The 24,335-nt window shown below is 38.8% G+C and overlaps 1 protein-coding gene across 1 annotated transcript in view; it reads right to left on the bottom strand.

The window, feature by feature from the left end:
- LOC106094759 (neuropeptides capa receptor) overlaps positions 1-17,932 on the bottom strand; it is an 84,179-nt gene extending 66,247 nt beyond the window's left edge. The window contains exons 1-2 of the mRNA XM_059360429.1: positions 17,101-17,932; positions 10,519-11,302 (exon numbers count right to left, since the gene is read on the bottom strand). Coding sequence (XP_059216412.1) covers positions 10,519-11,142 — 624 coding nt within the window. The 5' untranslated portion in view covers positions 11,143-11,302; positions 17,101-17,932. The remainder of the gene's footprint in view (positions 1-10,518; positions 11,303-17,100) is intronic.
- Positions 17,933-24,335: the final 6,403 nt, after the last annotated feature.

Raw genomic sequence — 24,335 nt, 5'->3', positions numbered from 1 at the left:
AGAGTAGAGTAGAGTGTAGAGTAGAGTAGAGTGTAGAGTAGAGTAGAGTGTAGAGTAGAGTAGGGTGTAGAGTAGAGTAGAGTGTAGAGTAGAGAGGGTGCAGAGTAGAGTAGAGTGTAGAGTAGAGTAGAGTGTAGAGTAGAGTAGAGTGTAGAAGGGAGTAGAGTGTAGAAGGGAGTAGAGTGTAGAGTGGAGTAGAGTGTAGAGTAGAGTTTAGAGTAGAGTAGAGTAGAGTAGAGTGTAGAGTAGAGTAGAGTGTAGAGTAGAGTTTAGAGTAGAGTGTAGAGTAGAGTGTAGAGTAGAGTAGAGTGTAGAGTAGAGTAGAGTGTAGAGTAGAGTAGAGTGTAGAGTAGAGTAGAGTGTAGTGTTTAGAGTAGAGTAGAGTGTAGAGTAGAGTAGAGTGTAGAGTAGAGTAGAGTGTAGAGTAGTGTAGAGTAGAGTAAAGTGTAGAGTTGAGTAGAATGTAGAGTAGAGTAGAGTGTAGAGTAGCGTAGAGTGTAAAGTAGCGTAGAGTGTAGAGTAGAGTAGAGTAGAGTGTAGAGTAGAGTAGAGTGTAGAAAAGAGTAGAGTAGAGTGTAGAGTAGAGTAGAGTGTAGAGAAGATAGGGTGTAGAGTAGAGTAGAGTGTAGAGTAGAGTAGAGTGTAGAGTATAAAGGGTATAGAATAGAATAGAGTAGAGTAGAGTGTAGAGTAGAGTAGAGTGTAGAGTAGAGTGAAGAGTAGAGTAGAGTGTAGAGTAGAGTAGAGTGTAGAGTAGAGTAGAGTGTAGAGTACAGTAGAGTGTAGAGTAGAGTAGGGTGTAGAGTAGAGTAGAGTGTAGAGTAGAGTAGAGTGTAGAGTAGAGTAGAGTGTAGAGTAGAGTAGAGTGTAGAGTAGAGTAGAGTGTAGAGTAGAGTAGAGAGTAGAGTAGAGTAGAGTGTAGAGTAGAGTTTAGAGTAGAGTAGAGTAGAGTAGAGTGTAGAGTAGAGTAGAGTGTAGAGTAGAGTTTAGAGTAGAGTGTAGAGTAGAGTGTAGAGTAGAGTAGAGTGTAGAGTAGAGTAGAGTGTAGAGTAGAGTAGGGTGTAGAGTAGAGTAGAGTGTAGTGTTTAGAGTAGAGTAGAGTGTAGAGTAGAGTAGAGTGTAGAGTAGAGTAGAGTGTAGAGTAGAGTAAAGTGTAGAGTTGAGTAGAATGTAGAGTTGAGTAGAGTGTAGAAGGGAGTAGAGTGTAAAGTAGCGTAGAGTGTAGAGTAGAGTAGAGTAGAGTGTAGAGTAGAGTAGAGTGTAGAAAAGAGTAGAGTAGAGTGTAGAGTAGAGTAGAGTGTAGAGTAGAGTAGAGTGTGTCGCAATCCTTATCAGCTTTGGCTGAAATTTTGCACAATGACTTCTTCTATGGTCTCCAACATCCATACCAATTACGGCCCATAAAGTGTTATAGCTCCACATCTTATCCATTATTCTTTGTTTGCCCATAAAGAGATACCAGGCAAAAAACTTGACAAATGCAATCCATGGTGGAGGGTATATGAGATTCGGCCTCCCAAATGTCGCCAGCAATAGGAAGGGATAACCACCGCTGAAAATTTTCATAATGCTCTCGCCAAGATTCAAACCCAGGCCTTCAGCGCCATACGTGGACATGCTAACCTCTGCGCTATGGTGGCCTTCTATGTATGTATATACCCGTAGAGACTTGCATCAATATTTCGAATGACAAAATGAATATACAGGGTGGCTGATGAAAGCCGCTACCAAAAAAAAATGTAATAACTTTTTTTCTATTTAATAATAATAATTTAATAATTAATTTAATTAATTAATTAATTAATTTAATTAATAATAATTTAATAATTAATTTAATAATTTAATTTAACATGAATAAAAGAAAAATGTATTCCATACACCGAAAAAAAAATGTAGCAATATTCATCATTGTAGCAATATTCATCAGCCACCCTGTATCTCCATTCATGGTGGGGCATGTACAAATTAAGTTTATTTTCCCCATAAATTAACGAAAATAAATATTCTTCCAATACCGCATTTGTGAGAATTATCAAAGAACATTTGTTTCCAGCGGAAAATTCACATATATCCTTCGTGTGGCTTTTAATGATGATGGAGGCTTTGTCATTTCCCGTTTAATTGTTTCTTTATGGCATTAACTATTCATTGCTGATATCACACTTAAACGCATAGTGGCATTACCGGAATAGACTTGTTTCCCTTTTGCAAGAAAACATTCCCAAATTCAGTGATTTAAAGCACACTGAAATGTGAAGACAACAAAACAAAACAAGCAAGGCATTAAAAAGGCAGCAAGCCGCAGCAGCAGCAGCAGCAGTAGTAGCAGCAAAACCCATAAAGGAAACAAGCGCTTATTTATAGCCTCCCATTAGAGTGCAGACAAATTAAACAAATGGCCCCGAGTTTTTGGTGTAAATCTTCATTTTTGATTATTTTGCTAAAATATGGTGAATTGGCACGCACTCTGCCACTAACGCTGGCTGTCTGACCATTTCATTCATCATTCATTTTGCCAAATTTAGCTGATGTCAGTTAAGCATATCATTTGAAACGGTTTCGTTTCGTTCTAATACCCTACACCGATGATGTGGGAAAAAAAAGTTGCTGTGACCATATGTCCACAATTGATAAGTAGACAATCTGCAGTGTTGGCACGTCTGCAGTCTGACCCCCGACTTTTACACCAGGTATCTAAGATGATAGCTATACCCAAAAATCATCCACTTTAGTCAGGTCAAGACACCATGGATCTAAGATGATAGCTATACCCAAAAATTATCTACTTTAGTCAGGTCAAGACGGCCGGAGTACGGTTCGAAGCTCAAGGAAGCCAGCTTAACTCCGAATTGGACTCCAGGTTAGCAACCTTGACCCCCAGTCGATACCGCTGCCCTGCTAAAAGGATATAACCGTGTTTTGTAAATCCGTCAGGGTGTATTAGAGACCTGAGAACATTTTTTCAATATTTGGCCTATCGACCTGACAGAAAATCGTAGGATATGTATCCAAATATCCTTATATCTTCCGTCTTTATCCTTATTCAATGTCGTCAATATGCTATGGCAAGTAAACTTGCTTTTGATTGAATTTTGACCCTCATGGTGTAAGTCTCCAAAAGTTCGGCATTGCCCAATTTTTAGGCTTTTCCGTTTCATGTCGTTTTTTGCTTTTCATTCAGCTCTTTTACATTTGATTTATTCGCTTTGGTAGCCATTTGTTTGCCTTAACATATCTCTTCCATATATGTGTGGGTTGTCAAATCATTTGCCATGCGAAAATGAGTTTTTCGTTTTTTCATCACTTTTAAGGTTCATCCAATTTTTTGACTTTTTTCCAACCCCCCGTTTGACCTGATTGAGATGGTAAGTAAATTAAATCAATGACAATTTTCATGACACTTATTTTTGCTGTTTTGGCAGTGTGACAACGACAAAATCTTGTTTGATCGAACAAAATTTGGCTGAGTGAATTAAATCACCTACGTGCCATGCATGTTGGCTAAGCGTAAAAACGTGTCATGTGTACTCAATTTAGGACATGTCACCAGGTCGTTTTTAGTTAGTGCGAAAAACAACAACGCACTGGCATGGTGATAGAATCGATGGCAAGTTCATAAAACTCCTGGCGAAAGTCTTTAAGGTCGTTTAACTAATCATTTGAGAATTTTCATTTTAAAATTAGCAACCTAAGACGTGCCAAATTCGGGCGGGCCAAATCTTGGAAAGCCACCACCATGGATTTGGTTAAATATACAAAAATTAACTTAAAGTCACAATTTTACATTACGTGAACAATTTCTGCCAAACCAGAGAAAAATTTAAGCTTTTAGTAGCCGTAGAAGGTTAATCGGGAGATGGGTTCATATTTATAGACCGACTAGCTTCGACTATAGACCGACTAGACCGACTTCGTATTCTACTCCCAAATACCTTTATTTGAGCCCCATATTGCAATGGCCACTAAAAAATTGCTGTTTGTGGGGTATTTTGGAAAATTGGTCCCGACAATGGGTATCAATTCTTGCTCTACCCCCCAAAACCGTTCATTTAAGCTCGACATCCACATGGTCGGTGAATATGCCTGATTTAGAAGTATTTTGGGGATTGGGGTGGTCCCCAAACACTAGGACCGGAAAATATATCAGCAACGTGCTCTATTCTCATATATCTATCTATATATCATTTATTTGAGCCCCATATTGCCATTGCCCTCAAAATTGGATATAAAATTCGTTTTTTAATCTCATTTAAACTCCTGACAGCAAAAGTCAGCATATATGTCCTGTTTGGGTTATTGGCCCTAAAAACTATAAATATTTAGTTCCACTCTCTTTACGACCCAAATTGTCTTGATGAGCAAATACGTCCTATTTGGGGGTTGTTATGCTGGTAGGACGTCCGCTAGACAGTTGGCCCCTAATGTTGATATCAGATACGTGGTCTACTCCCAAATACCTTTAATTTGAGCCCCATATTCCATAGTCGGCAAACATAACCAGCTTGGGGGGTGTTTTGGGGATGGGAGGCCACTGAGTGAGTTGGCTATGAAAATGTATATCAGATTCGCGTTCTACTCTAAAAACCCTCTTATTTGAGCCTCATATTGCAATAGTCAGCAAATACTTACTATTTGGGTGGTGTTATGGGGGTGGGGTGGCCCCAGAGACACTTTTCCCAAATATTGTTATCAGATTCGTGCTTTACTCCCAAGGACCTTTCATTTGAGCCCCACATTGCTATGGTCATAAATTTGTCCCCTTTGGGGGATGTTTTTAATGAGAGGCGGCCCCCAAACACTTGGTGCCATATTTGGATATCAGATTCTAGTTCTACATTCAAATACCTTTTATTTAAGCCCCATATTCCCATGGTCAGTAAATAAGTCCTGTTTGGGGGGTGTTTCGAGGAAGGGGTGGACCCCCCAGAAACGTGGTCCCACATTTGGATATCAGATTCGTATTCTACTCGCAAATACCTTTCATTTAAGTCCCATATTGCCATGGTCGGTAAATATGTCCGATTTAGGGGTGTTTTGGGGAAGGGGTGGACCCCCAGAAACGCGGTCCTACATTTGGATGCCTGATTCGTATTCTACTCGCAAATACCTTTCATTTGAGTCCCATATTGTTGTGATTGGTCTAAATATATGTTTGGTAGGTTTAAGGGTAGGGCGGCCCCCCTAGGTACCCCATCCGAAATTTGGATACCAAATTTTTATTTCTAGGGTACTGCATGAGAGCACACAAAATTTCGCTTAAATCGCACCACCTATCTTCGAGATCTGGCGTTTCTGAGAAATGGGGTAAGGGGGAGGGTCCGCTACCCCTTCAGATATCAACAAATGTAGTACCATTATGCACCATCTGTGAAAAGTTCAAGAAAATCGGTTCAGCCGTTTGCGATTCTATAAGGAACACACAAACAAACAAACAAGCAAACAAATCTACAAACAAACACAAATTGATTTTCATACATAAGATAATAACTGCGCCTTTTATGAACTCATGCCCGTAAATCGGTAGAACGGTCTATGTGGCAGATATAATTGCCCATGACCATTCAATGATAAGGGACCTCCTTATCATAGCCGAAGCCGAATCCAAATGGCAGCCGCAGTGCAACACTTCTTGGGGAAGAAGTTTTTAAATGGCTTCTATGCATGACACAGTACCTCACAAATTTCGACAGCACTAGGAGGGGGAAAATACAGCTATAGACGGACATCCTTACCTCTCGCTACGTAGAACTCCAGCTAAGTGAAATAAGTAAAAACGCATTAAGTTCGGCTGAGACGAAATTTGGATTCCCATCACCTCGGATTTTTACATTAGACCGTCCCATGCTATAGAGGAGAATTTTTTTTTTGCAAATAGAAAAACGGATAAAATCAGTTTTTATACCCACCTCCGAAGGATGGAGGTATACTTATTTTATCATTCCATTTGCAACATATCGAAATATCCATTTCCGACCCTATAAATTTTGTTTTGGTCCGACTGTTATAAAATTTTGCACAAGTCACTGTTTTGGCCCAAAAACGAACGCTTCTGACTTTGAACACAATCCGTTCAGATTTAAATATAGCTCCACTATATATCTTTCATCCGATATGGCCTTGAAAGCTATAAAAGCCACAATTTCGGTCCGATCATTACAAAATTTTGCGTGAGATGTTTTATTATACCCCCCATCATAGGATGGGGGTATACTAATTCAGTCATTCTGTTTGTAACACCTCGAAATATGCGTCTGAGACCCCATAAAGTATATATATTCTTGATCGTCATTTAATTTTAAGTCGATCTAGCCAGGTCCGTTTGTCTGTCCGTCCGTCTGTTTGTCGAAAGCTCGCTAACTTTCGAAGGAGTAAAGCTAGCCGCTTGAAATTTTGCACAAATACTTTTTAATAGTGTAGGTCGGTTGGGCCATATCGGTCCATGTTTTGATATAGCTGCCATATTAACCGATCTTGGGTCTTGACTTCTTGAGCCTCTAGAGGGCGCAATTTTTATCCGATTGGAATGAAATTTTGCTCAAAGTGTTTTGTTATGATATCCAACAACTGCCAAGTATGGTTTTAATCGGTTCATAACCTGACAGTGAGTTGTGTTAGGTCCTCCGAGATCCTTCATCAATTTGGTCCAGTTTGGTCTAGATTTGGATATATGTGCCATATAGACCGATCCTCCGGTTAAGGGTCTTAGGCTCATAAAAGCCACATTTATTATCCGATTTTGCTGAAATTTGAGATAGTGAGTTGTCTTAGGCCCTTCAACATCATTCTTCAATATGGCCCAGATCGGTTCAGATTTGGATATAGCTGCCATATAGACTGATCCTCCAATTTAGGGTCTAAAGCCGATAAAAGCCACATTTATTATTCGATTTTGCTGAAATTTGGTACAGTGAGTTGTGTTAGGACCTTCGACATTCTTCTTCAATTTGGCCCAAACCTGTCCAGATTTGAATATAGCTGCCATGTAGGCCGATATCTCGATTTAAAGTCTTGGCCCCATAAAAGGCGCATTTATAATCCGATTTCACTGAAATTTGACATAGGGACTTATGTTAGGCTGTTCGACATCCATGTCGTATATGGCTCAGATCGGTGTATGTTTTAGAGATAGCTACTGTATTAATTAGTATTTGGATCAAATCGGAACATATTTAGATATAACTGCTATGGGACCTAAAGTATGAAATTTTTACCGAATTTTGATGAAAGGTGGTTTACATATATACCCGAGGTGGCCCGGCCGAACTTAACGCCTTTTCACTTGTTTCTTTTTTCTCTCTCTTTCCCTCTCTCTCTCTGTATAAATTCCCAAAATTACCCATAACATCATTGTATGCCATATTTATTTTTATGAGGTCAAAGACCAAAAACATTGATAAGCAGCCTTGAACGCCAATCACTTTTTGCATTATTGAAGAACTCCCTCGAACCACCCCATCTTTCGGTAGAACCACTATTTCTCACAAGAGATTTTGGATTTGAAATCAATCTCATTGAAAAGAAGAATAATGGCTAGAAAATGCATTTGTGTAAATAGGACTAAATTATGTGGCCAATAGCCAATGGTCTTTGTTATGGCATGTCCATGAGTGATGTTTCTTTTCCCACCAAACTCCTCATAATGTAGTGAAAATGAATTCAAGGATAAACTTGATACAATTTTAGCATAAACCTTCATTTGGATTGAGGTAATAGGCCATTGTGAGAGCCCTAATAGAGCTCATCTAATGCCATTGATATACACTGTGTCAACATGGACAGCAATGGAAAATAATGTCATCATTTTCCACCTATAAATGAGCCTCATTTGTTGCCCTAGCAAATTGCGAATGCCACAAAGCAAATTCGCCCTTGTATTCACTGGCAACGCAACAAAGGCTGCCAATGACAATAGAGTCTGGAGTATAATTTAAATTATATTTTGACGCTATGCCATGGCATAATAAGTTAGTGGTGCGTCTTTGTGAATAGAAAGGAGAAGCACTAAATGTTAGGATATTCTTAGCACTAATCTATACGCAAATAACATTAGAGAGCGCCTTATCTTAGAGAAAATTATATTTTTAATGCCTTTACTTGGGTATGGGCCAATATTTGCATTTCAGCTAGCAAAATACCAACTCGACAAGGAAAATTTTCTCAAAGACCCTATTTTAATGAACAATTTTTAAGCAATATCTCAATTAAAACATTAACCTCGATTCAGGAATTCATTACTTGAGGACCTTATATTTGACAAGTAAAAGCGTGCTAATTTCGGCCGGGCCGAATCTTATATACCCTCCACCGTGGATCGCATTTGTCGAAAAAAAATTGCAATTGGAACAATGTCTAGTTATGGTTCATTTCGGACCATAATTGAACTGAATATTGGAGACCATAGTAGAAGCTATTGTGTAAAATTTCAGCCAAATCTAGTAAGAATTGCGCACTTTAGGGGATGAAGAAGTAAAATAGGGAGATCGGTTTATAGGGGAGCTACATTAGGCTATAAACCGATTAATGCCATTTTCGACATGTATGTTAAAGGTCATTAGAGAAGCCGTTGTACAAACTTTCAGCTAAATCGGATAATAATTGTGTCCTCTAGTGGCTCAAGAAGTCAAAACCCCTGATCGGTTTATATAGCAGCTATATCTGGTTATGGACCGATTTGAACCATTCTTAATACAGTTGTTGGAAGTCATAACAAATTATGTCATGCAATATTTCAGCCAAATCGGATAGAAATCTTGACCTCTAGCGGCTCAAGAAGTCAAGATCCCAGATCGGTTAATATGGCAGCTATATCAAAACGTAGACCGATATAGCCCATTTACAATTCCAACCGACCTACACTAATAAGAAGAATTTGTGCATAATTTCAAGCGGCTAGTTTTGCACCTTCGAAAATTAGCGTGCTTTCGACAGACAGACAGACGGACGGACGGACATGGCTAGTTCGATCTAAAATGTCATGACGATAAAGATTATATATACGTTATGGGGTCTTAGACGAATATTTCGAGGAGTTATAAACAGAATGACGAAATTAGTATACCCCCATCCTATGGTGGAGGGTATAAAAAGGTATCGCTGCTCAATTTTATATAGCTAGAGTGTTACAGCTGGGCCGTATCCACAGGGGCCTAGGAGATATGTATCCACAGGTGCGTACAAGATTCAGGGTCCTTGAAGATCCGGGGGCTCATTGGTGGGCCTTCAAAGCTGGTCACCTCTGACGCACAGAAATTTGTTAGGACAGCAATTTTCATTATTTTTTTATACCCGCCACCGTAGGATAGGGGGTATATGCATTTAGTCATTCGATTTGCAATACATCAAAATACCATTTTCCGATCCGACAAAGTACATATATTACGGATCGTCGTAAAATTCAAAGACGATTTAATGATGTCCGTGTGTCTGTCCGTCTATCAGTCTGTCCGTCCGTCCGTATACCAATCGATTCAGAAATACTTTCTGATTCGATTTAGCTATGTCAGTCTGTCTGTCCGTCCGTCTGTCTGTCCGTCTGTCCATGTAAATTTGTGTACAAAGTGCTGGTCGCAGTTTTCATCCGATCGTCTTCAAATTTGTTATGGGCATGTTTTTCAGCCTAGAGACGAAGCCTATTGAAAATGGAAAAAATAGGATCAGATCTGGATATACAATAGCTCTCATATATATGTTCGTCCGATTTGCCGTAATACTGCAATAAAATGGTCTTTTGTTAACCGATTCTCTTGAAATTCGGTAGGAAGGATTTTCTTATGACTATCGATATTACTGGCGAATTTCTAGAAATCGGTTCAGATTTAGATATAGCTGTTCTATATGTGTATATCGCCAGATTTTCACCCCAAGAGCATTGTTTAACCAATTTTGCCAAAATTTTGCACAACGCTTTCCTAGTTAGTCAACCGTAGTTATTACAGTTTGAACATATTTGCTCGCCGAGGTCCATAGGGCCCACATTGTACTTATAGGGTAGGTGTAGGGTATTATTAAGTCGTCACCGCCCGACTTTTCCCCTTCCTCACTGGTTTTTTCATTAAATCAGTGAATTTGCCCATTATAAAATCCTTATTCCCATCTTTCTTTTAAAGGGGGAAAACTATGAAGTTCCATAGCTAAGTAAAATCACACTTTGGTCAGCTACAAATAATTCTATTAAAAAAGTTTGGTAAACACAACAAATGCGAACATATTTTTCTCGTAGTGTTAAAAATATGCAACTTTTTACATAATTTTAATTACGAAACATCCCCTGGATATGAAATATCCCTGAATATTTGTCAAAGCAAAAAAATGACCCCCCCTATGAACTTTACTATGTGTGTGAAAAAAGTTTAAACCATGTTGTTTGACAACTACAGCTACAACGAAAAAGTGGCAGCCATAGTCAAGAAGGGCGGGCGTTTGTGCCAGCTAAGGGTTAATTAAAAAGTTACGTAAAAATAATTTCGTTGAATGTTTTTTTGTAATTTGTATGGATAAAAAGCTTTTGCTTGCACTTACCAACAGAGCTTTGTGCAGTGGCATGGTTTTTGGTCCCAAATTGAATTCCACAAAATTCTCAATGCTACAGTTGAAGTTTGGATTCCCTTCATGACATGGATGATAATTGTCGTCGTCATCATCATAACCTATGGGTCTCAAGCTGCCATCATGAAATGATGACCCATTATACACTGACGTCGTGTCGGTGGGGCTGTAGTAGGATGGCGACATTGTGGAATCCGCCCAAGAGGCGTATGCGGAGGTGGAGGTTTCGTTGAGAACGCTGGTAGAAGTCGTCATATTGGCGGCAACTGTTGACGCTGTCGATGTTAGCCACTGTGCTGCATAATCGACCACAATGGCCGAAGTATTCATTATCACATCGTTGAGTAGGTCTGTGGCAGTCGCTTCGACGCCATATGAATTCGTTGTTACAGTTGTTGTTGTTGTGCTGCTGCTGGTGGTAGGGTTGAGGGTGGTGGTGGTGGTGGTGCTCGCACCGGAAACACTATTCGATGCGTAGGTGTTGTTGTCCTCAGTGCCATAGTTCATCATGTCACTGTTCATTTGAATCGCATTGCCCAATAATGTGGACACTGTTGCTGTGGCATTCAATGCGCCTCCTACAAGCGTTTCAAGCATGATTGTGGTTTTTGTTTTTTTGCTTTTATTTTCTTTGAATTTCTATCGCAAGGGAATTTCGCTGGAGGAAATTTTTACATTTTAATTATAACTTGTTTTTCTGGGAAAAAAACTGATTCCATTTTTAGGTTCTCCAACATATTGATTTCATTTGAACATTCTGAAAATAAATGAAAAATTTTTGTTCATTATTTAAATATACGCTGGACTATGGGCACATTAAATTAAATTGCAAAATTAAAATACATTATTAGAGGATTAAACATACATATTATCTTTTTTTTGGGTCTACGAATTTAAGTTTGGATGTAAGGTGTACTCAATTCTTAAAATATTTTATTTCAGCCCGATATTCTCATGATGTCTGATTTAGGAGTGTTTTCGGGAGTGAGGTGGTCCCCCAGACACTTGGCCCTGAAAAAATATCAGCATCGTGCTCTTCTCTCAAATGCCATTTATTTAAACCCCATATTGCCATTGGTTTTGAGGGGAGTTCACAGGATGAGGCGTCCCCCAAACACATGGTCCCACAATAGGTTATCAAATTCGTTTTCTAATCTCAAATACCTTTCATTTGAGTCACACATTGGCATGGTCGAAAAATTGTTACCCTTTGGGGGGTGTTTTGGGGAAAGAGGTGATGCCCTAAATACATAGTCCTACATTTGGATACCAAATTCGTATTCTACTCTCAACGTCCCCTAGACAGTTGGTCGCGAATGTTGATATCAGATTCATGGACTACTCCCAAATACCTTTCATTTGAGCCCCATTTTTCCATAGTCGGTAAACATTACCGGTTTGTTGGGATGGGGCGGCCACTCAGTGACTTGGTTTTGAAAATATATACCAGATTCGCTTTCCACTAAAAAAATCTCTTATTTGATATCAGATTTGTGCTTTAAATCCAAAGACCTTTTATTTGAACCCCATATTCCTGTAGTCGTAAAGTTGTCCTCTTTGGGGAATGTTCTCGGAGATGGGCGCCCCTTACATACTTGGTCCACATCTGGATATCAGATTCGTATTCTACACTCAAATACCTTTTGTTTAAGCCCCATATTGCCATGGTCAGTAAATAAGTCCTGTTTGGATATCAGATTCGTATTTTACTCGCAAATACCTTTCATTTGAGTCCCATATTGCCTTGGACGGTAAATGTGTCCGATTTAGAGGTGTTTTGGTGGTTGGGTGGTGTTGTGTGGGTGGCGTGGCCCCCTAGACACTTTTCCAGAATATTGATATCAGATTCGTGCTTTACTCCCAAAGACCTTTCATTGGAGCCCCATATTGCTATGGTCATAAATTTGTCCCTTTGGGGGATGGTTTTGGTGACAGGCGGCCCCCCAAACACTTGGTCTCATATATGGATATCAGATTCGTATTCTACACTCAAATACCTTTTCTTTAGGCCCCATATTGCCATGGTCAGAAAATAAGTCATGTTTGGGGGGTGTTTCGGGGAAGGGGTGGACGCCCCAGAAACGTGGTCCCACATTTGGATATCAGATTCGTATTCTACTCGCAAATACCTTTCATTTAAGTCCCATATTGCCATGGTCGGTAAATATGACCGATTTAGGGGTGTTTTGGAGGTTGGGGTGAACCCCCTAACACTTAGTCCGACAATTGGATATCAGATACGTTTTCTCATCCTAAATACCTTTCATTTGAGTCCCATATTGTTGTGATTGGTCTAAATATATGTTTGGTAGGTTTTGGGGTGGGGCAGTCCCCTAGGTACCCCAACCGAAATTTGGATACCAAATTTTTATTTCTAGGGTACTGTATGAGAGCACACAAAATTTCGCTTAAATCGCACCACCCATCTTCGAGATCTGGCGTTTCTGAGAATTAGGGTAAGGTAATTTTAAACAGTGTAAATCCTTGGACCTACCAACAAATAACGTTCAGATCGGCCTATATTTAGATATAGCTGCCATATTGACCGATCTGCCGATAAAGGGTCTGAAGCCCATAAAAGCTTTATTTATTGACCAATTTCGATTAAATATGAAACAATGGGTTCTTTTGAGCCTCCTTACATCCGACCTAAATATGGTTCACATCGGACTATATTTAGATATAGCTGCCATATAGACCGATCTCCCGATAAAGGGTCTGAAGCTCATAAAATCTTTATTTTTTCACCGATTTCGCTGAAAATTGAAAAAGTGAGTAGCTTTAGCCTTGCCAACATCTGACCCAAATATGGTTCAGATCGGACTATATCTAGATATAGCTGCCCTATGGACCGATCTCCCGATAAAGGGTCTGAAGCCCATAAAAGCCCTATTTATTATCCGATTTCGCAGAAATTTAAAACAGTGGGTTATTTTAAGCCTCCCGATATCTGCCCCAAGTGTTGTTCAGATCGGACTATATTAAGATATAGCTGCCATATAGACCGATCTCTCGATAAAGGGTCCGAAGCCGATATAAGCTTTATTTTTTAACCGATTTCGCTGAAAATTAAAACAGTGGGAAGTTTTACGCCTCCCAACATAGGACCCAAATATGGTTCAGATCGGACTATAATCAGATATAGCTGCGATACTGACCGATCTGCCGATAAAGGGTCTGAAGCCCATAATAGCTCTATTTATTACCCGATATTGTTGAAATTTGAAACAGTGGATAGTTTTAGGTCTTCCGACGTTCGTTTGAAATATGGTTTGTATCGGACAATATTTATCGTAGATATAGCTTCCATACAGAGCGATCTGAAGATAAAGGGCCTGAAGCCCATAAAAGCTTTATTTTCTATCCAATTTCGCTGAAATTTGAAATACAAAATTCAACAGTGACTTATATTTATTAGACCACTCAATGTCCGTGCCGAATTTGGATGCATAAGTTATCCAATTTTCACCAGATTGTTGCGAAAGGGGGTTTACATATACACCCGAGATGGTGGGTATCCAAAGTTCGGCCAAGCCGAACTTAATGCCTTTTTACCTGTTTTTATACCCTCCACCATAGGATGGGGGTATACTAATTTCGTCATTCAGTTTGTAACTACTTGAAACATTTGTCTGAGACCCCATAAAGTATATATATTCTTGATCGTCGTGATTCTTAATGTCGATCTAGCCATGTCCGTCCGTCTGTCCGTCCGTCCATCAGTCCGTCCGTCCGTCTATTCGTCCGTCTGTCGAAAGCACGCTAACTTTCTAAGGAGTAAAGCTAGCCGCTTGACATTTTGCACAAATACTTTTTAATTGTTGTAGGTCGGTTGGAATTGTAAATGGGCCATATCGGTCCATGTTTTGATATAGCTGTCATATATTCCGATCTTGGGTCTTGACTTCTTGAACCTCTAGAGGGCGCAATTCTTATCCGATTTGGATGAATTTTTGCACAAAGTATTTTGTTATGATTTTCAACAACTGTGCCAAGTATGGTTCATCGGTTCATAACCTGATATAGCTGTCATATAAACAGATCTTAGGACTTGACTTCTTGAGCCTCTAGAGGGCGCAATTCTTATCCGATTTGGCTGAAATTTTGCCTGACGTGTTTTGCTATGACTTTTAACAACTGTGCTAAGTAAGGTTCAAATCGGTTCATAACCTGATATAGCTGCCATATTAACCGATCTTGGGTCTTGACTTCTTGAGCCTCTAGAGGGCGCAATTCTCATCCGATTTGGCTGAAATTTGGAACAACGGCTTTTCCCATAACCTTCAACTGACGTATCAAATCTGGTCCCAAGAGGTCTATATCCTGATACAGCTCCCATATAAACCAATCTCCCTACCTTACTTCTTGAGCCTCTAGAGGGCCCATCCGATTTAGCTAAAATTTGGCATGACGTGTTTTGTAATGACATCCAAAAACTGTACTAAGTATTGGTCAAATCGGTCCATAACCTGATATAGCTGCCATATAAACGAATCTGGGATCTTGACTACATGAGCCTCTAGAGGGCGCAATTATTATCCGATTCGGCTGAAATTACAACAGTTTCTCCCATGACCTTCAACATATGTGTAAAATATGGTCTGAATCGGTCTGTAGTCTAAAATAGCATCGGTCTATAGCCTGAAACAGCACAACTGAGATAACGCGCAAAGAACTTGACAAATGCGTTCCATGGTGGAGGGTATAAAAGATTCGGCCCGGCCGAACTTAGCACTCTTTTTTTCATTAAACTTTTTTTTTTGGAAAATTCGACATAACAAAATACGAAAATTTTTAGAGTGGTTTTTACCTTTTTTATATCCACTACCGAAGGATGGGGGTATATTTATTTTGTCATCTCGTTTGCAACACATCAAAATATTCATTTTCGACCCTATAAAGTATATTCTTGATCAGCGTAAAAATCTAAGACGATCAAGCCATGTCCGTCCGTCTGTCCATCGGTCTGTAGAATTCACGCTACAGTCTTTAAAAATGGAGATATTGAGCAGAAACTTCGCACAGATTCTTTTTTTATCCATAAGCAGGTTAAGTTCACAGATGGGTTATATCGGACTATATCATGATATAGCCCCCATATAGACCGATCAGCCGATTTAGGATCTTAGGCTCATAAATGCCATATCTATTATCCGATTTTGCTGTAATTTGGGACAGTCAGATGTGCAAGGCCCATGGATATTATTCGTCAATTTGGCTCAGATCGGTCCAGATTTGGATATAGCAGCCATATAGACCGTTCCTCTGATTTAGGGTCTTAGGCCCATAAAAGCCACATTTATTATCCAATTGTGCTGAAATTTGGGACAGTGAGTTGCGTTAGGCCCTTCAATATCCTTCGTAAATTTTATCCCGATCGGGCCAGATTTGGATATAGCTGCCATATAGACCGATCCTCCGGCTTAAGGTCTTAGGCCCACAAAAGCCACATTTATTATCCGATGTTTCTGAAATTAAGGACAGTGAGTTGCGATAGGCCTTTCGACATCCTTCGTCAATTTGACCCAACTCGGTCCAGATTTGGATATAGCTGCCATATATACCGATCCTCCGATTTAGGGTCTTAGCCCCATTAAAGCTACATTTGTTATCCGATTTTGCTGAAATTTAGGACAGTGAGTTGTGTTGGGCCTTTTGACATCCTCCGTCAATTTGGCGTGGATCGGTCTAGATTTGGATATAGCTACCATATAGACCGATTCCCCGATTTAGGGTTTTAGGCCCATAAAGACACATTCATTATCCGATTTTGCTGAAAATTGAGACAGTGAGTTGTCTTTGGCCCTTCGACATTCTCCGTTAATTTGGCATAGATCGGTTCAGATTTGGATATAGCTGCCATATAGACCGATCTCTCGATTTTAAGTCTTGGGTCCATAAAAGGCGCATTTATTGTCCTAAGTTGCCGAAATTTGGGACAGAGAGTTAAGTTAAACCCCTCCACATATTTCTGTAATTTGGTCTTGATCGATCGAGATTTGCATATAGCTGCCATATAGAGCGATGTCACGATTTAAAGTCTTGGCCCCAAAGAAGACGCATTTATGATCCGATTTAACTAAAATTTGACACATTGACTTATGTTAGGCTTTTCGACATCCATGTTGTATATGGTTCAGATCGGTTTATTTTTAGATATAGGTACTAAAAAGACCAATATTGTGTTATTTATAATTTAACAATGACTTTTACTCATTAGTATTTGGTGCAAATCGGATCATATTTCGATATAACTGCTATGAGACATAAGGTATGCAATTTTCACCGGATTTTGATGAAAGGTGGTTTACATATATACCCGAGGTGGTGGGTATCCAAAGTTCGGACCGGCCGAACTTAACGCCTTTTTACTTGTTTTTTTTCCCCCTTATTTGTCTACCCATAAGATAATCATAAGCTATCTAAGAAACATACAAAATGCTTAGATTTCGAAAACATTTTTTCCAATGCACTATGTGTTATGCCTAGTGATCCAAAGGCAAAATACAATTCAATATATTTTTAAATAATTTAATTTATTCCCTCAATACTTACAACAATTTATCAACACTTTGCTTATTATCGCATTACCATTCAGTTAGTTTTAAATTTTATGATAATTTTTTTTTCTAAATAAATGAATGTATTGAACACTGCGGAAAAACGGTGAATATTAAACAACAACGACAACAGGTACAGCTGGCCAACGTTTGTGTTTCTTAAAAAGCCATGTGATAAGCAACAAATAACAGGTTTCAAATCCGATTACAAAATAACCACATTTTTTAAATATTTTTCTTATTTTTTTTTTTTTTTTTTTTGCTTTCAGTGCTACTTTTAGTTGCTTTGTGTATGGTGGTGGGTGAGCAATATTTCACTTAGCATTTCACAGTAAATTGATTTGTTGCATGCAACACATTTAATTCATTAACCGCTCATTGGCGGGAACATCAACAAACATGAATTCGTTAATCACAATAAACGTTAAACATCAAATTGATGGATCAGTTGATGGTCTGCCATCGACACACACACACACTCACACACACTTTCCATGTTGATATTCGCGCTAAGCTTATCACTCATTAATAAATCGTTCAATTAATCTCATTTATTCTTTTTTTTTCATTCTTCTTCGAAAGCTATCAATACACTTTTCAGGCAATTTACACTATAGAAATAACAACAGTGCCAAAATTCCAAACAACTCAACTAATGGGAAAAAAAAAAATCTTCGCAAAAGAATATTCCGACAAACTTGAGTTTTTTGGGGGGGGATGAACGAACAATTCAAGCGCTAGGCGAATGTTGACAACGGCACAACTTGTTGCGACAGCGGTCTGATGTTTATTACTGCAGTGAGTGGCCCCAGTTCCAGCCCCAGCGTATAATTACGCCCCCATTCTAGGAAGGCGAGAGAGAAAACTAAGGCACCATCATAATAGTAAGACAGCCGCAGCACAAAGTAAACTTAAACATTTTTCATTTATTTATTTTTGTTTTTTTTTTTTTTTTTTTCATTTTCTAATAAAGCGTAATAGAAACTTGTATCTTTCTTAGACACACTCACTCACTCGCTCACTCAGTCGCGTATACACGTCCTATCTGAGAGATGGGCATATCTACCACCGATACGATATGCCAACAGATAGATAATACATTTCTCAAGCCCTAATCATAACATTGGGAGAAGGAGAGATAAAGAATTAAGAAAAATTAACAAAATAATAAAATGCCGCAATATGAATGTGCAAAATTTCATTCTTTATTATTTTTATTTCACCTAACACTAATCTGCGTTGGCTAAAAAAATTACTCATAGAAAACAGACATTAGGGGGGAATATAAAATTCGGTTGTTGAAATACAGTGCGCACCTTATATGGCTTTATAATAAATATTAACAAGTAAAAGCGTACTAAGTTCGGTAGGGCCGAATCTTATATACCCTCCACCATGGAACGCATTCGTCGAGTTCTTTCCCGGTATGTCTTTTTAAACAAACCAAGGATAAAAGAAAAGAATTGCTATGGTTATTGAATTTAATGTTGGAGACCATAGTGGAAGTCTATATGTAAACTTGCAGCAAAATCGAATAAGAATTTTGCCTTTAAGGGGCTTAAGAAGTAAAATAGGGAGATCAATTTATATGGGAGCTGTATCAGGCTAAAGACCGATTCAGATCATATTTAAAACACATATTGGAGGTCATGGGAGAAGCCGTTGTAGAAACTTTCAGCCAAATCGGATTAGAATTGCGCCCTCTAGAGGCTCAAGAAGTCAAGACCCCAAATCGGTTTATATGACAGCTATATCAGGTTAAGGACCGATTTAAAACATAATCGGCACAGTTGTTGAAAGTCATAACAGAACACGTCGTGCAAACTTTCAGTCAAATCGGACGAGAATTGCGCCCTCTAGAGGCTCAGGAAATCAAGATACAAGATCGGTTTATATCACAGCTATACCAGATTATAAACCGATTTGAATCATACTTAACACCGTTATTGCAAGTGATACCAAAACACCATGTGCAAAATTTCAGTCAAATCGGACGAGAGTTGCGCCCTCTAGAGGCTCAAGAAGTCAAGACCCCAGATCGGTTTATATGACAGTTATATCAAATCATAAAGCGATTTAAACCATACTTAGGGCCGTTATTGGAAGTGATACCAAAACACCATGTGCAAAATTTCAATCAAATCGGACGAGAGTTGCGTCCTCTAGAGGCTCAAGAAGTCGAAACCCCAGATCGGTTTATATGACAGTTATATCAGGTTATGGACCGATTAAAAACATAATTGGCACAGTTGTTGAAAATCATAACAAAACACCACGTGCAAAATTTCAGTCAAATCGGACGAGTATTGCGGAGTCTAGAGGCTCAAGAAGCCGAGACACAAGATCATTTTATATGGCAGCTATATTAAATCATAAACCCATTAAAGAGATACTTAGCGCCGTTGTTAAAAGTGATACCAAAACACCATGTGCAAAATTTCAGTCAAATCGGATAGAAATTGCGCCCTCTAGAGGCTCAAGAAGTCAAAATCCAAGATCGGTTAATTTGACAACTATACCAGATTATTAGCCGATTTAAATCATACTTAACACAGTTATTGGAAGCGATACCAAAACACTACGTTCAAAATTTCAGTCAAATCGGACGAGAATTGCGCCCTCTAGAGGCTCAGGAATTCAAGACGCAAGATCGGTTTATATGACAGTTATACCAGTTTATCGACCGATTTAAACGATAATTTGCACAGTTGTTGGAAGTCATAACAAAACACCTCGTGCAAAATTTCAGTCAAGTCGGGCGAGAATTGCGCCCTCTAGTGGCTCAAGAAGTCAAGACCCAAGATCGGTTTATATGGCAGCTATACCAGATTATAAACCGATTTGAATCATACTTAACACCGTTATTAGAAGTGATACCAAAACACCATGTTCAAAATTTCAGTCAAGTCGGGCGAGAATTGAGCCCTCTAGAGGCTCAGGAAATCAAGACCCAAGATCGGTTTATATGACAGTTATACTAGTTTATCGACCGATTTAAACCATAATTTGCACAGTTGTTGGAAGTCATACCAAAACACCTCGTGCTAAATTTCAGTCAAGTCGGGCGAGAATTGCGCCCTCTAGAGGCTCAGGAAGTCATGACCCAAGATCGGTTTATATGACAGTTATATTAGGTTATGAACCGATTTCAATCATACTTAAAACAGTTGTTGGAAGTGATACCAAAACACTACGTTCAAAATTTTAGTCAAATCGGACGATAATTGCGCCCTCTAGAAGCTCAGGAAGTCAAGACCCAAGATCGGTTTATATGACAGTTATACCAGTTTATCGACCGATTTAAACCATAATTTGCACAGTTGTTGGAAGTCATAACAAAACACCTCGTGCAAAATTTCAGTCAAGTCGGGCGAGAATTGAGCCCTCTAGAGGCTCAAGATGTCAAGATCCAAAATCGGTTTATATGGCAGCTATATCAAAACATACTCCCATTTTCAATCCCTACCTACCCACACTTATAAGAAGTATTTCTGCACAATTTCAAGTGCCTAGCTTTACTCTGTCGAAATTTAGCCTGCTTTCGACAAACAGACAGACGGACGGACGGTCAAGAATATATTAGATGAATATTTCGAGGTGTAGATATACCCAAACAGAATGGCGAAATTAGTATACCCCCATACTGTGGTGGAGGGTATAACAAGTAAAAGCGTGCTAAGTTCGGCCGGGCCGCGTCTTGAAAACCCACTACCAGGGATTCTGCTAAAATTTGGGAGCCGTATCTGATTGTAGACCGAATTGGACCGTACTTGGCGCATTTATAAAGGGACTCTATATGCCAAATTTTAGCAAAAAAATCGCAGCTTGTTAGGGCTCAAGAAGTCAAAGCAGGAGATCGGTTTATATGGGAGCTATATCAGCTTACAGTCCGATTTACACCGCACTTAACACAGTTTTGGAAGTCGTAACGGAACACTATGTGCAAAATTTTAGCCAATTCGGACACAAATTCCGGCTTCCAGGGACTCAAGAAGTCAAATCTGGTTAACAAAAAAAGGTGCCCACATTCCTGCAAAAAAAAAAAAAAAAAAAAAAACAATTTTGCACTAAAGAAATTTCACAATTTCTTACAAGGTCAGTAAAAATAAAAGCCAAGGTTATCTAATTTTAGAAAGAAATATTTTCATAAGTGGCAATTTGGTAGGAGAAGAGAGAAAACTTACCAACTTACTACGTTAATTATCGCCCTCAACACCAACGTAATACGGCTTTATCAAATCTTATGTTGGTTTTGTTTCTCGATCTGTTATCATCATGTGAGGCAAAGGAGAAGCGTTGACAAGGCTTACTGACGTCTGAAATTCATGACATTCATATTTGCCCACATGTCTATCCAAAGGGGCAAAAATGACAGGTCTTTGTCTTGCTCACAACAAAAACAAACCTCACGGCACAGCACACCACCACGGCAAACTCTAATGGCGATGAGATGAGATTACAAACTTTGGTGTTGGATTTGTTTTTACTTTTTACATACTCTGCTGTTATTTTGTTTTTGTTTTTGTTTTTGGTCGAGGAGAGCAGCCCCAAGGCAAAGAGTGAACAAAGAACATCAAACAATAAAAACGCAAACAACAACAAGTGAATATCTTAAGTGAATTTCACATAAGAAAATCAACGCTTTTCATAAAAGTTTAAACAATGTTGTTTAAGGCTAAACATTTGAAAAAAAAAAAAAACACCAAAATCGCATCTCACATAAAATGCTTAACTCATATTCATGATTCTCTTCTGTTTTTTTACGGAGATTTGTTTAAAAAGTTTTAAGTGTATTTAAAAGAATACATAAGGCAATACAAAGCAAGTTCATGGTTGAAACTCATAGATGGCGTTGAATTATTAAGCATATCCTCATATTTAAAATGCAAAAGTAGCAAATAATAAACAAGCTCTTAATGCGAAACCTCAAAGTCATCATAAAACGCATTGCGTCTTAATATTAAAGTGTTTTATTTTGAATCTTGTGTGGAATAAATCTAGTCATTATGTTTGAAACACCTTGAAATATTCGTCCAAGACCCCATAGAGTATATATATTCTTGATCGTCTCGACGTTCTGAGTCATTCTAGCCATGTTCGTCCGTCCGTCTGTCGAAATCAGGATAGTGGTTGAAAGCGTAATCCTAGCTGCTTGAAATTTTGCTCTGATACTTACCATTGATGTAAGTCATTGGAGATTGCAAATGCGCCATATCGGTTCAGATTTAAATATAGCTCCCATATAAACCGACCTCCGGATTTGACTTCTTGAGCCCTTACAAGCCGAAATAAAGACCGAATCAGACCATATTTGACGCGTTTATTGAAGGTAATGGGAGAAGCCTTTGTATGAAATTTCAGCTAAATCGGATAATAATTACGCCCTCTGGCGGCTCAAGAAGTAAAGATCCCATATTGATTTATATGGCCCCTATAACAGGCTATGGACCGATTTGAACCATATTTGGCACAGTTGTTGGAAGTCATAACAAAACACCTCATGCAATATTTCAGCCAATTCGGATGGAAATTACGCCCTCTAATGGGTGAATAAGTCAAGATCCAAGATCGGTTTATATTGCACCTATATCAGGTTATGGACCGATTTGAACCATTCTTAACACAGTTGTTGGAAGACATAACAAAACACCTTATGCAAAATTTCAGCTAAATCGGATAATAATTGCGCCCTCTAGAGGCTCAATGAGTCAAGACCCCATTTAGGTTTATATGACAGCTATATCAAGTTATGAACCGATTTCTACCATACTCACCACATTTGTTGGACCCCATATTAAAACACCTCGTGCAAAATTTCAGCCAAATCGGATAATAATTGCGCCCTCTAGTGGCTCAAGAAGTCAAGATCTAAGATAGGTTTATATGGCAGCTATATCAGGTTATGGACCGATTTCAACCTTACTCAGCACAGTTGTTGAAAGTCATAATAAAACACCTCATGCACAATTTCAGCCAAATTAGATAGGAATTACGCACTCCAGACGCTCAGAAAGTCAAGACCCAAGATAGGTTTATATGACAGCTATATCAGGTTATGGACCGATTTCAACCATATTCAGCACAGTTGTTGGCAGTCATAATAAAACACTTCAGTCAAAATTTCAGCCAAATCGGATAAGAATTGTGCCCTCTAGCGTCTCAAGAAATCAAGATCCCAGATCGGTTTATATGGCAGCTATATGAAAGCATGGACCGATAAGGACCATTTAGAATCCCAAAAATTTCAAAATTTCAAAATTTCATGCGGCTGGCTTTACTCCTTCGAATGTTAGCGAGCTTTCGACAGACAGACGGACGGACGGACAGACAGACGGACGCACAGACGGATGGAAATGGCTAGTTGGACTTAAAATGTCATGACGATCAAGAATATATATACTTTATGGGGTCTCAGACGAATATTTCGAGTAGTTACAAACAGAATGACGAAATTAGTATACCCCCCATCTTATGGTGGAGGGTATAATTAAATCCATGATTCTTCCCCACATTATAAACCACATTAACCTAAAATTCTTCATAACAAATATTGTCCAAATGGAATGTCATAAAATTTTTAATTTATGATTTTTTTCCAATGGCTCAACAAAGTTTTTCTGCCAAAACAAAAACATATTTTCTTGTACTCGTATCCTTTCATTCGTAAAATTGTTCTTTAAAGATAAAGTCAAGCATTGCTCTCCATCCTCTTTCGGTAAGCAAAAGTTTTTACTTCATTTTTATCCAGTGCTTTGAAACATTTTGAAACTGAAAACAAAACAAGTAAAAAGGCATTAAGTTCGGCCGGGTCGAACTTTGAATACCCAACACCTCGGGTACATATGATAACCACCCTTCGTCATAATCCGTAGCCTAATTTGGACAAAACAAACTCGGCACATATGTCGAGAGGTCTAATAAATACATTTCACAATTCGAGTTGGTAAAATAGAATATTGGTCAATATGACAGCTATATCAAAATAAAGACCGATATGGACCATATGGGATTAAATTTCAGTAAAATCACATAATAAATGCGCCTTTTATGGGCTTATGACCTTAGATCTGTATATCGGTCTATATTGCAACTATGTCGCAAAATAGACCGATTGGGGCCATATTTGAATACGGATGTTGTAGGGCCTAACATAGCTCACTGGGTTACATTTCAGTGAAATCGGGTAATAAACGCTACTCTTATGGGTCCAAGACCTTAAGTCAAAATATC

Source organism: Stomoxys calcitrans, chromosome 1 (genome assembly GCF_963082655.1).
Source record: "Stomoxys calcitrans chromosome 1, idStoCalc2.1, whole genome shotgun sequence".
Taxonomy (NCBI): Eukaryota; Metazoa; Arthropoda; class Insecta; order Diptera; family Muscidae; genus Stomoxys; species Stomoxys calcitrans.
Note: the sequence above shows the minus strand (reverse complement) of the source record. Positions and strands in the feature narration are given on the sequence as shown.